The sequence below is a fragment of the Halictus rubicundus genome, chromosome 7 (assembly GCF_050948215.1).
Source record: "Halictus rubicundus isolate RS-2024b chromosome 7, iyHalRubi1_principal, whole genome shotgun sequence".
NCBI lineage: Eukaryota > Metazoa > Arthropoda > Insecta > Hymenoptera > Halictidae > Halictus > Halictus rubicundus.
The window spans coordinates 2,250,265-2,264,179 of record NC_135155.1 but is presented as its reverse complement, the minus strand read 5'-3'; the positions used below and the strand labels follow the sequence as shown (position 1 = coordinate 2,264,179).

The window sequence follows — 13,915 nt, the reverse complement described above, 5'->3', positions numbered from 1 at the left end:
TAAGAGATCACTAATTCAAAAGTTATACGTGTGTGAAGATGTGCGATTTTCACCGTTTTGTGACAGGTAAGGGCGCCGCCATGTTGGTATGTAGCGACCGTCGCGCGTCGCTTAACGAGCAAAGTCGCGCTAGATACCGTGCACGAGTTCATGTATTTTACAGTGGAAGATCCATCTGTTTCGTCAGCAACTATTGCGGCGTGGTTCCACTATTGTCGTGAGATGATTGTCCACCTTTTCATCAACATCCAATTGGCTAAGCCGAAATTAAGGGGAATTTCGGCGTCTGGAAATCCGATTATAGTTCAGGTACAAAATATTGTGTTGGTTCATGTTATAGGTTTTTTGGGGATTCTGGGGCGGAGTCTCCAGCCACTCAAGCGATCAAGAATTGCAAGTTATGTTAACAACTTTTTTTTCATTCTTGTGTGCGGAAAAAATAATTCCTCTCAAAGATCGGTGCTCCACGTTATCGGCACTACCGCGTGCTTGTGTTGCCATCTAGCGGCTCCGCTCGTTAAGCGAAACGGGAGGTCACTACATATACCAACATGGCGGCGCCCTTACCTGTCAAAAGCGCTGAAAATCGCACATCTGTACACAAGCATAACTTTTCTACTAGTGATCTCCTAGAATTGAAACTTGGATTTGCGGTATTTTCTCGCCAAAATCTACAGGATCACATAAAAAAAGTTTAAAATCTCTGGTTTCCTGAGGTAAAGTTTAATCTTTGCTTATTACACGAGTAATTATAATCGTAATTATACCGTGTTTAGTCATTTTAAGCAGAAAATCGAGACGAATACGATGGTAAAAGTTTTATAAAAAAAAGGTAACAAATTAGAAAAAGTGCAATCCTTCGGTTTGCTCGCATTAGTGTGAGTCTCACCGATACTCGAACCTTGGCCGACTCGATCGTCAAGCGCGTTTATCGCTCGACTGGTTCTAAGGGGGATCCCCCCAGTGGTGACCATAAAATTTGGACAGTTACGGTAAAGACCTTTGCGACAGTTACAGAGATAGTACTGTATACCTCACGTAAGCGGGGATAAATTTTTCACAGATGTCGCGCACATCTTTTTCACATATATCGAGGCATTACTGTATTTGTTTCGACCAGTCCTGTGACGAAATAAAAAGGGAATACTTCATAATGCTTACTTAATACTGATATTACTCTTCTCACTCTCGTCGTCCGAGGAGAGGTCATGATCCGAGGCGGAGCACCACGAGTCCTCACTTCTGGCTGACTGGGTCGAATTGTTGGATCTAGTCGCCTTTAAGGTAGGGTGGTGCTGTCTGTGCGTTTGCCCGACAGTTTCCATTTTCGTCGGTCCTACGTCATCCCATGATCTGCACCTTGAACGTGGTTCATCTGAAATCAAGTAACATTGGCCGTTTTGAATATGCAATTCTGACAGCGGGCAATTAGCTTCGTCTTACGAAACTGACGGTACCAATTGTGCTGATCTGACAATGAAATTTTCATCGAAGTGAAAGTATCCGTGTAATGGACTGATAAGAGTGCATGCTTAATATATCCATCAAACGTACGCGCTTAACAACTAGAAATTTTCAGTTTATTCGTATTTTGTACTTGACTGTGTATTCGTTCATCGCATACAAATAAACGATAAAATTATATTAATATTTGAACAGAGAAATTAATACCAAAGTTCTGTTTTTTAATAGTTCTGGGACTTTTATCTGTCAGATATTTGGGATATATATCGAGAAAAGACTGTAGTAAGAATGAGTGTAGTTATGCTTAAAATGGAAATCGAGTAACAGAGCCGAAATGTTCATGTTTTCAATCGGATTTAGTAAGAAAAATTGCACACATCTGCGAAATATGTTTCGCAACGATCTCATACGAACAATGATCTTCGATCGAGACTGAGCAGTCACAGTATTGCGGATCTAACGTGAACTAGTACAGGTTTTGCAAGAGCAGCATTCGCTAAACTCCCGTCGAGATCGTGACAACTAATTACCATACGCCTTAATGTAACTATATTTTCGTCAAACGAGTGACGACAGTCTCTATTTATACAACTTGTGTTTCAATCGGCTCGAGATTTGATCATCTTTTTCTTTTCGAGCCCTACTAGCAAAATAAATAATGTCGTTGTGCAGCTAGACAAGAAAGAAATTATACACACCCCCTGCACTCTGTGCGCCAAAAGCTACTTCTGCGCTCTTTTATCGGAGCACATTCTTTCTTACAAGTGAAGTCAATGATAATTAATGCGTGACGGTGAAAATGACGTGTCTTCGAAATTGTTACGCAATATTCAAGGCATGCGCTCATCGTCGAAAATGATTTCACAATTTAAAATGATTTTTTTTTCTTACTATATCTCTTCAGTATAGCCCTCAATTAACCCTCAATTTAAAGTTAACTGTTTAATTACTAGATTGCAAATCTGTATCTGTCTATCTGTGTGATAGTTTTCCAATCATTCATAACCAACAAATGGGAAACATTAGACTCACGTTCTTAGGCTTGTATTGGCAACGTTCGTGTCAAGAACATCATTGTGTTGCTACTAAACACGTGTAGAAACAATACGGAGAAAGAAGATAAGGATGATGTTCAAGTGAGTCACTCGCGTGAGCTGAATTTCGTGTTGGCAAACTGTTCCATTATACGTCGTTGAATCACATACATAAAATTTAGAGATCTGTTCCACTAGAAGAAGCCTATGCAACGCGGATAATTTTAGGACGTAGTTTCTGTAATTTATTACTTCCCAACTTCCCACATTTTGAAGGTAAACACGGACGAAGAACGCCCATAAAACGCAAACTTATGAAAATTTACAATTCCTGATATTGATTTGTGCAAAAAGAAATTTAGCAAACCCTCAATTTTCTGTACTGGATATTCTATCTATTTCGCAAGAAGATTTACATGGCGATAAACTCTTAAATCATAACTTGTAAAGTAAAAATTGTCCAAGTCAATTGTAAGAAACCGATGGTTGATGAAAATTTGAAAGCCACAATTTTAGCTAATTACACAAGTTAGGAGACGCTATCATTTTCGTGATATAATTTCGCTTAATTCTGCTCATGTAGGGCAAATAACGTGTTCGCATGGCCTACCATGACGTTATCAGCCCTTGGTGGCGGCCATGCTAACCCGTGTTTTTCTTCTTGGTCAACTGTTAAATAGATATTAAGACTTTATTAATCATGGTGCGCTTACGAAGTTCTTCTCGATCTAATTCTCGATCTAATCAGATTTTCAAATCTTTAACAGTATTACGATTGTATGATACAATACTTTCTCAGCTAGTCGTGTTCTCATTTTTCAAACTGATGGTTTTATATTGTATATGTGAGAGAAGTGTGAAGAATTAAGAAACTTGGTATTGATGCTAACCTTGGCAGAAGAAGAAGAATTTGTGACTATAATTAAAAATAGAAGATAATACCGTGTGCTTATTGAAGAAATGAAATGGAAGAGGTGAGATCTTTTCACCAAATAACAAATAATGGATTATTTACCCCTATATATTGTCACAGTATGTGGTCAAATGATTACAGCTACTTGTTACTAGTTATCAATGGACGTGCTTGTATTAAATACAATAAATTTTTAAATAAAACTCTAGCTACGGCAAATATTTTTATTTTTTTTTTTGTATGAATTATTCACGTTTACAAATAGAAAATATACATAATATAACATTATCTGTCACATTGAAAGTAAATATATTTTTCACAATGTGGCTTGAATCATTTCATCACAAACTGTGTGTTATAAAATATTATTGGAGGGCATCGCAGACAATTGGAAGACTTTTTGAAGACATAAAAGAAAAAGATGACGATTATAGATAATTGAACGTTTCCACGAATCAGTATTCAATTTTCTGACACAGTACAGTCTTTACTCGATATATGTCCCAAATATCTAGCCGATAAAAGTCCCAGAACTATACCCACTGCCGCGGGATATACCCAGTGAGGGGCCCTAAAGCTCGAGTGGCCTCGGACCAGGAGTATAAACATAATACGGGTCGGGTATATCGGTTTGAGACCAGGAACCACCACTAATTCAATAACAAAACTTCTTCATTTCTCATTATTTTTTATGGTACTTTCACCAATATTTCTTCGTGGTATTTTTGTAATGAAAATGATATTCCGATGATATTTTTTTGTGTAATTAACGATGAAAGTTACTTCCCATTACAATTATTATATATTAACGGAAAATTAGTGAATTAGTGAAATTAGTGTTATGATCCGAATTATATCGTGTTTGGTATCATTTTAATCAGAATAATGCCACAAATATATTGGTGAAAGTCTCATACAAACATAAATAATTTAAAGGCCTGCGGTCATGCGGTCTTTTTCTTTCCCATACGCTGTCCTTCTCTGCATTCGAAAATTTTATCGCTCATTATACAAGTAAATATCAGCGGAATTATATCATATTTGATATAATTAAATAACGAAATATAATATAAATAACGAAAAATAAAGAAGTTTTGTCATTGGACTAGTAGTGGTCTTCTAGTTTCACACCGATACACCCAACCCGTATTATGTTTACACTCCTCGGCAACCGAGGCCACTCGAGCTTCGCTGTCCTTTTCTAGATTCGGCAGTGTATCAAAGAATAGTATTTTCCAGCCGATAATTGTCCCCAGCCAGGCCCGTGTTTTGAACATATATCGAGTAGACTCTGTGTTTGATACAGAAGCAAAGATATTTATTTTTCTATTAATTTTTTTTAATTTATGTTTCCCGTAACCAATGTATTAGAGAAACATGTAAGAATATTTTGATTTATCATAGTCAGAGCCAAAAAATCGTGAGAACAGTGATTTTCACCATCTTTAACACGTTGACTGCCATGTCACCCATATATGGGGTGACCGAATTATTTGTCCAGGTTTTAAAATGAATTTTTATGTTAATATATTCATTGTACCAAATTTGATTAAGATCTGTAAAATGCAAAAAAGTTGTAGGACTACTCAATATAATACGTTTAATTTTTTTCAATTTTTATTTCATTATTCTAGTTTGGCAGTCAAAGTGTTAACCATTAGTAGTTCAACATTAACCGATTTAAAGGAAACTTTCGGAATGTACAGAACATATGTCCACAAATATTTAAAATCATTTTTAAAAGTTTTGAATGCAGGTCGAGGTAAAAAAAGTAGTAGAAAGCAACCTTTGGTATCTTCTCCATGATTCCAACCGATAGCAACTTTTTCAATATTTCTTTCTCACGTTATCTAGTAAACTAACGATTCTAACTTCTGAAGACAGGTTCAGTCGTTCGGCTTACTTTGAGAAAAGTGAATTCTTTTCGAAAGAGTTTGTCAGCGTTAATGGGAGTCACTGCATGGTCGCAAGCACGCTCGAAACCACTGTGCAGGGGAAAATGTTGATGCGTCGTTTATAAATGTGGGAAACAGGCAGAACGAACTCGCGTTAACCAGATAGTCACCCTGGATGTTAACGCCGAAGTAACTTGAGCGCGACACTCACGCCGGAAGGTTCAATAAAACCGGCAACGCGTGGAACCTACCGTTTCCGCACGGGGTCCATCAGCATGAGCAGCGTCGTTAATTACGGGAGAAACATCCTAAGTTCAAGTTCAGAGGACGACGATATTCCAACAGTTTTTTTCGAAAAGTAAAACGAAAAAAAGAAACAAATACTGCCTCCACCAGTTACACGCTGTACAGAGGGCTATTCGACCGGGAAAGCGCACAAAGATTATTACAACGTTATTCGTAGGCTCACGGTCATAATATTATACAGGGTGGTCTACGCAACTTGCACACCTATATAACTTCCAAAGGATGCGTTGTACTAAAAAGTTTTGTATACAGAAGTTGCATGGTCTGAAGGGGTACACAATTTAGTGTATTTATTTTTTTTACAAGTGGAAGTGCTTCGGTGATTTTGACTTTGTTTTTTTAAATGAAATACTATATTTTTTATACCAAAATATGGAAGAATGTCGAATTCTGAGTAAAAAAGTATTGACTTTCATTAGCCCTAAACCTAATAATTAACGAGTAATTTCACTTTATTTCCTGAAAATTTTCTTACAAAGAAAAAAAAAATCATTTAATTTTATTTTTATTTTTCTAACCTGATATTACGCGAAGAAAATTTTCAGGAGCAGTGCAGTGAATACATATGAAGAGCTCAGGGCAATAAACGATCAGCTCGATTTCGACGTGACTGTAGAAGAACAAATTCTTTCGATAGTTCGGCGCAACAAACGGTCATATTATGAGACATTTGTGACTGTTTGTTGCCCCGAAGATTAAAAACTCTAAGTGGGCAGTCATGTCTAAATCGAGCTGACCGTTTGTTGCCCTGAGCTCTTCATACGTGCGTTGCACCACCATCTACTATTGAAGTACAGTCTTTTCTCGATATATCTCGAGAGAAGATATATCGAGAGATCTCGGTCGCCGAGGAGTGTAACCTAATACGGGTCGGGTATATCGGTGTGAGACTAGAAGGGTATTACTAATCTAATAAAAAAACTTCTTTATTCTTCATTATTTTTTATGGGAATTTCACCAACATATTCGTGGCATTTTTCTAATGAAAATGATACCAAACACGATATAATTCGGATCATATTTACACTAATTTTCCGTTAATATTATTGTAATGGGAAGTAACTCTCATCGTTCATTACACAAGTAAATATCATTGGAATTCTATCATATTTGGTATCATTTTCATTACAAAAATGCCAGGAATATATTGGTAGAAGTCTCATAACAAAATAATGAGAAATAAAGAAGTTTTGTTATTGGATTAGTAGCACACCTACATACCCGACCGTGTTATGTTACACTCGTTGTTTCTGTCTATGTTCGGCGGTGTATCAAAGAATAGTGTCTTCTAGCCGATATATTTCCCTGGGTAGACCCGTGTTGTGGACATATATCGAGAAAACACTGTAACCCTGTATTTTCCAACCTGTTTTTTCTCAAAACTTTACCGTGATTCTACTAAAATTAAAAATTTGATCATATCGTTGCAGTATGGTTCAAGGTGATAAAATGAGATCAATCAACGACATTAGGTCTACAATTAGAAAAGTTTGATAATCTACAAACACAAGGGGAGATAATGAAAAAGAGGCATCTGGAGGATAGGCGATCGTGTGTACTCGTGTTGGTAAAGGAAAGCGCCCATAATACTCTGCACATATATTATGCAAATACAACGGTCCAATGAGGATGTTGCGACTTGAACGTTTAACTGTCCACATGCATTGCCCGTCGGAAATTAAAGTTTATAGTTCTGCAGTAATTCATGAGAAAGAATCTGTTCTATTATTATTGCCTGCTCGAGGATGATGCAAATAGGAAAGCAGCGTGACATCCAGTGTGGACGGGGTACAAAGTGTACCAGCAGTCTGCTTGGAATATAAACAGCATAACAAACTCTTATATTACGTAACGTAATGAAGCGCACATTGCATATGCGTGCCGACATATTGTTAGGGAAAATGCACAGAAAGCCTGATTCAAATTGAAAGGAGTATTATTTTCACGATCAAATTGTTCCATAATTAATCGTCGATTTATATTCCATTTGTTCCGGAAATATCTGGATCTACAGCCGCAGGACAATTTTATTTCCATTTCCGACTCGATTGTGTCATTAGTAGGCTGCGAAGTTTCTGCATTTATAACAATAACGAGTAGGTGAAATATGAAACTGTGAAACCACTATATGAATACAAGGTGTCCCAAAAATGTTGCACTTCCTTGAAAGGGGCGACTCCTGACGCAATTCGAAGTAACTTTTCCCTTTGCGAAAATGTTCTTCGCGGCTTTGTTAACACGTTGACTGCCATATCACCCATATGTGGGTGACGGAATTATTTGTCCAGGTTTTAAAATCAATTTTTACGTTAATATATTCATTGTACCAAATTTGATTAGGATCTGTAAAATGCAAAAAAAGTTGGAGGACTACTCAATATAATACGTTTAATTTTTTTCAATTTTTTATTTTATTAAATAACTTACTTTGATTTTATGGAATTTTTCAGGTTTCTAGTTTGGCAGTCAAAGTGTTGAAGAGTTATTAACGAAAAACGCGGACCAATCAAAGCGCGGATACAGCAGGCGCTGCTATAGCCGCGCTCTGATTGGTCCGTGTTTTTCGTTAATAACTCCGTAACAAAGCCACGGAGAACATTTTCGCACAGGAAAAAGTTACTTCAAATGATCTCAGGAGTTATCCCTTTCAGGAAAGTACAACATTTTTGGAACAGCCTGTATTATTTATCTGTTATACGACGGAATAGATTTTGCTTCTTCTGTTTCTTACAATTGATTCAGAGAGTTTTTATTTCGCATAAAGATCCGCAGACTAGCCATTAGCTACACGATGTACCCCTTGTACACTTAAACTGTTCGTGATTTATGGAAATATTCAAGTATACACGGGTCAAATCTAGCAACAAATCAGCCTAATGTACCATGATCGAGCTCGTCCAACACCGTCCGCTACTTGCCGCGTGGAAGAGCGTGCAAAGTGAAACGAGGAAATGTTTCACCGAGGTCCAGAATATGAAACGGTCATTTTCGCGAGAATTTTTAACCGGCGATAATTTAACGACTGCGCCGCAATTCGCGGCAACGGCGTCGTGTGATTTACGATGCGGATCAATCGAAGGGGACGGTTTTCACTGCAAAATGCAGGTAAACTGTAACCAACTTGTACGCTTTATCCAATCAGGCTTTCAAACAACTGATTTGTTAATTTACAATTGATTACGATTTGTGAATGAATCGTAAGACTTCCGAGAAAATTTGAAAAACAAAGAGAATGTCGTGGGACCCACGAAGAAATTACAGAGTTTATCCAAAAAGTGGAAAGAAGACAAAATCTATAGGAAAATCTATAGAATCCTATAGGGAAATTGTGTCTCGGAGTAAGTTATAATGTTCATAGAGAAATTAGAATACCTATGAAGGGGTTGTAAGATTTACAGAAAAATTTTAATATTTTAGGGAAGCATTGTGAAGCTTATGAATAAAATGATAAACTGCTTAGAATTAAATTGTGAGGTCTATGAACAAATTATAGGATTTATCCAAAGGGAGCAAAGTTTAGAAACGAAATTGTACATCCCATAGAAAAATTACAATGCTTATAAAGGAGTTCCAAGATTTATAGAAAAATTAGAATAGCTAGGAAAACAATATATGTAGAACCTATGAAAAAGTGATAAGATTGGAAAAAGTTGTGAGGTCTATGAAAAAATTATAGAATCCATAAAAACATGTTTTAAGGTCTACAAACAAGACTTACAGTTCCCGAAAAAGTTAAATAACGTATGAAATTCAAGAGTACTCCTGAAGAAACTCATTATTAATTATCTAATTAATTTTTACTTTTGTAATTCACTCCATTGCCGAGATACGTTTCCAATATGATGTCTAACGCTAGCTTTTGGTTGTGCGTTCTCATTCTATTCGAACGCGTTAATAAAAACGCAAATGCTTGATGATTCAAGAAGAAAATATAGGCTGCAACGTAATGTCGACTAAATTTCCGACGATAAACTTCGTAATGTACAGTCATAGAAGTTTTTGTGCGCTCGATCACATCCTTGTGCGATACATAAGCATTAGTTTAGTACCGTTGCACATACTTTTGTAAACCGTTTTAGGTTCAGGATAACGATCTATTGCTTCCGTTTTCATACTTGATAATACCTGTAACAATTCACTATCCTAGCTGTCAATATTTCTTTTTTTTTTTAGTCTATGCAAGTACGTAGTCTACAAGTAAGCATCATTAGAATCAACATATTTTATAAACGGACTAAAAGCTTCTCGATTACACATGACATTGAAATCAATTTTATTTAAAAGTAAAATTAGATATCGAAATAAAAATTGAAAATACGATCTTGGTACCTTAAAGTGGTATGGAATAAACCTGCAGGCTATAATAGTATTTCTCATGCATCCCATTTCATATGCCATAAACTAATATTTTCTTTCTTTGCCTAGGAAATAAATTATTTATGAACCCTTTATAGATCGCAATGTTTTCGTTACAAAAATTCTCTACAGTTTTTATCATCAAGTACTTTCTACTAACAATCGGATCACTGTAAACGCATTTCAAAAAAGAGATTTGGAAACGTGTCAAGAAAACGTTGAAAGCACATAAAAAGAACAATAAATTCACCACAGAAACAAAAATAAATGGACAGCGTCAAGGGTCCCTGAATAAATTTAGTTTTTATACGTATAGATTTGTTAAGAAAATTCTGAGTAAGTAAAAACACACAGGAAATCGTCTATTTTTTTCAGTAAAAATAAATTTTCTCGATCTTTTTATAGGGTACGGGACCAAATTACTGTAATTATACATATTTTTTAAGCATAATGAATATTTAAAAAGAGATATATTTTAACATTAATGTTAATATTTATTATGCTTTAAAAATAAGTATAATTCACATAGGCACAGTAATTGGTACCCTCACAATAATTGGGTCCCTTACTCTAGTTTCACTGGAACATCTTTCGACAAGTTAGTAAGATAAGTTAAATTACTCTGTCGAAGAAACACCAACGTCGACCAACGACAAGAAAACATGAATGAACGCTACACGGATCAGTACTGCAAAGTTTCTGCGAATTGCGCACAATCGACTGTGTATTGCGTGCGAGCAACGATTATTTATTGCTCCTTAGAAAGAGTCATGACCAACGCAGTAGCCACGAGTGTAGATATTCACTGAACGTTTCGTTCATTACGTTCGCGATTCGATGCTCGTTTCGTGAATAATCGCTAGCGAACGCGTTTGCCAGATAAACACTGACAATGGAGGCAACAATAACTGGTGCATATACTCGTATGCTTGCACATTCTGAACAATAGTCCCCAGAAATGGCCTAGCTGATTAAGATGATCCAAACTGCTCTTAGAGGAATGTTCTATTGAACCATTCGAAAGCTGACCGAGAAAAAGCCTCCGAGTAAAATTTCAGCCCTCTAGCTTGCCCATTTTTCGCCCTCCGATGCTTTCTAAAATTCTGAAAAGATGTGGCATATTTTGGATCCTAAGGCGCATTTTAGAGAATTTTTTCAGACTTTTTTGTTACCAACTGTCGTCGTACAAAATGAAAACCCCCCAAAAAGCGAAAAAATGCAGATTTCTCGAAAATATGAAAACATGCTATTCTACTGATTAGTTCCCTGATAAAGTACTATAACAGTTAGCGTCGTCAATTTTTTCAGATTCTTAGTTGTGGCAGATTATTGTCACAAACAATAAAAACCGAATTTTTCCGATGTTTCTGCTGTGAGGAGGAAAGTTATACTTGTTGGTTTTACCGCGGGTATATATTAAGTAAGTTTTAGGGTTATTACATTGTAACAAGTAATTGCTTGACTCAAGTGTTTGCGTTATTTCCCTTAAATCACATTTCTTGGGTCAAACAATTAATATTCAGTGACAAAACGTTTTTTATTTTAATTATTTCCTTACGAAACTTTTACCAATATATTCCTGTCACTTTTCTGATTAAAATGAAACCACACACGACATAATTCGGAGTACATTTGCTTGTTCAATTGAACCGATTCAGTAGAACCTCGATTATCCGAACCGATGAATTGAATTCTCTGAATTCTCCATCTCTGAACACGTTTCGCATTTAAACAGTTTTTTATGAAGCGATACATATTACAGTGTTTACTTTATATATGTCCCAAATTCCTAACCGATAAAAGTCCCAGAACTACCCCCACTGCCGAGGGGTATACCCCATGAACCGGGGCCTCTAGATCTTCGCTGTCCTTTTCTACGTGGGGCGTGGATCAAAGAATACTATCTCCTGGCCGATATATGTCCGTGGCTAAACCCGTGTTTTGGACCTATATCGATTAAACACTGCATATTCACAGCGAGAAATGTTTGGATAGAGATTAAATGGTATCAAGGGGTCAACATATTGGTAGTATTAGTGTTTTTTCTTTTTTAGGTAGACGCGTCAAGGATTTATGAAGGTCTACTTTGATTTTTTAAATGGGACCGTACATTTTTTTATGCGCCAATCGACACAGATTTTTATTCTCTATAAAAAAAGTATGAGTACGCAGTAGTAGTACCTATGTATGTCGAAAAATGATTTGTCTAGGAATTGTTTTATTTTAAATATTACAAAGAAGAATACATTCTTTCATATCGAGCAATGTGGTCGAAGCTTCTGAGTAAACTGTATTCTTTATTCAAAGTTTTCTTTGTAATATTTAAATTAAAATAATAATTAATATTTGAATGAAAATATATATCTGTATAACATGATTTATTGTAAAAATCAGTAAAAATGAATCGAACACTGTAATTATGCAACTGTCAACTGTTCCATTATCAGAATGTCTGCATCCACACGATTAGTTCGGATAATATAGGTTGTTCTGTATCGTAAATTAAACAAGTCAACATGACCCAAATTGTGGCCAATCGTAAAACAGTTATACTGAATCAAAGAGCGTTCGATTACTTTCGTGGGCCACTGTGGGGCACATGTCCCTATTAGTGAGACCGTTACTATTAATGAGCTTTCATATTTAAATAAGCAGTAAAAATTAACTTGAAAAAATAAATACCCTAACTATTTTCAACTCTTGAAGTATATTAAACATTTTTTCAATGATGCACATATTACACTTTCGACAGTTTTGCCTAAATATCTTGTAGAAAAAGCTAAAGAACGTCTGTTTAACGGAACTAAATAAATGGATAATTAATATAATTTACACTATATATACGATATACATTATGCCATAAAACTGTTTAATTTTCTGTAGAAACGGACAACTAACCGAAGCGAGTTCTGAAGCGTTTTTTTTTAAAGTGAATCCGGTAATACCGCAAAGTTTTAAGGCTTGTTCGTATTAGTGTGCCCTGTTATTCGCCCGTTTCTGTCAAACCTAACCCCATTTTCATTTTCAAGCAATCCATACCAAGCAACATAGTTATAGTATACAGTATACTTCACGTTTGCATATTTCTACTTTTAGAACAAAACATTCGCAAAACCACTTAATTTAAAGAGAATAACAATTTTTAAGGGAGCAGTGTTTAAACAGGCACAATAATTGGGTGCAGAAAGATATGGACGAGCACATTAACTGTGGGCACACTAATTATGTTCAGAACTTGGGACAAAAACTCTTCTTTTTCTTTTAATTACATTATCGTGAAATATTAAAATATTCAACGTGAAAACAAACATTCCAATAAAAAGAAAGAGTTCGAGAGTCAATATAAATTTGGAATAGATGAAATTAAAATCAAATACTTCATTGATTAATTCATGAATTAACAAGTCAGCTTAATGGCACGGTAATTGCGTCAAGTCTCATACCGAGACATCATTGCACCTTGTCAACCGTTCTAGTCCAGTCAGCGGATCATCCTAATCGTTTACGACAGGGAAACGATTTTCCGACGACGACGAGACAGCTCTTTGTACAGATCGTCTTTCAAAAGTAAGGTTGTGTGTCACCGAATAAAAAATGGTATCAGGGTTGCGCGGATTACCAGTCGCACAGTGCCAACGGCGGAGCCGGCTGGTTCTTTCTCCAACCGGTGTTCCTGGAACCTTGGATCTCTATCTTAATGGAATTAGCCAGTAGACGTTCGTTATGTTGCACGGTGTGCATTACATAATGAACCAGCGCGCACTAATCCGCGTTCGGAGCGCGTGCATCGGTTCGCGAAACATTTGACAGTTTCAGTCGTCGGCATGAATATTGTAACAGATCGAACGCGATTTCCCGGACCGTGCCGCGACGCTATGAAAAATCGCAGCGCAGTGTCATGTGCAAGGTTATCCGAGCCGATCGTTCAGTTTTCGTTTTTCGCAACG

The 13,915-nt window shown here is 36.3% G+C and overlaps 2 protein-coding genes across 8 annotated transcripts in view; one reads left to right on the top strand and one right to left on the bottom strand.

Moving 5' to 3' along the window:
* The window catches only part of LOC143355911 (rho guanine nucleotide exchange factor 10), a 162,360-nt gene that overhangs the window by 16,891 nt on the left and 131,554 nt on the right, over positions 1-13,915 (bottom strand). For all 6 annotated transcript variants that reach the window (XM_076791097.1, XM_076791098.1, XM_076791100.1 and 3 more), the window contains one exon: positions 1,162-1,375. In XM_076791097.1, coding sequence (XP_076647212.1) covers positions 1,162-1,375 — 214 coding nt within the window. The remainder of the gene's footprint in view (positions 1-1,161; positions 1,376-13,915) is intronic.
* LOC143355939 (transmembrane protein 47) overlaps positions 1-13,915 on the top strand; it is a 40,703-nt gene that overhangs the window by 22,286 nt on the left and 4,502 nt on the right. Inside the window, exon 6 of one of the 2 annotated variants that reach the window (XM_076791195.1) lies at positions 12,023-12,082. The exons of the other annotated variant lie outside the window; for it this stretch is intronic. The gene's annotated coding sequence lies outside the window, so the exon portion shown is untranslated. Of the gene's footprint in view, positions 1-12,022; positions 12,083-13,915 lie in introns of those variants that run through there. 2 annotated transcript variants of the gene reach the window in all.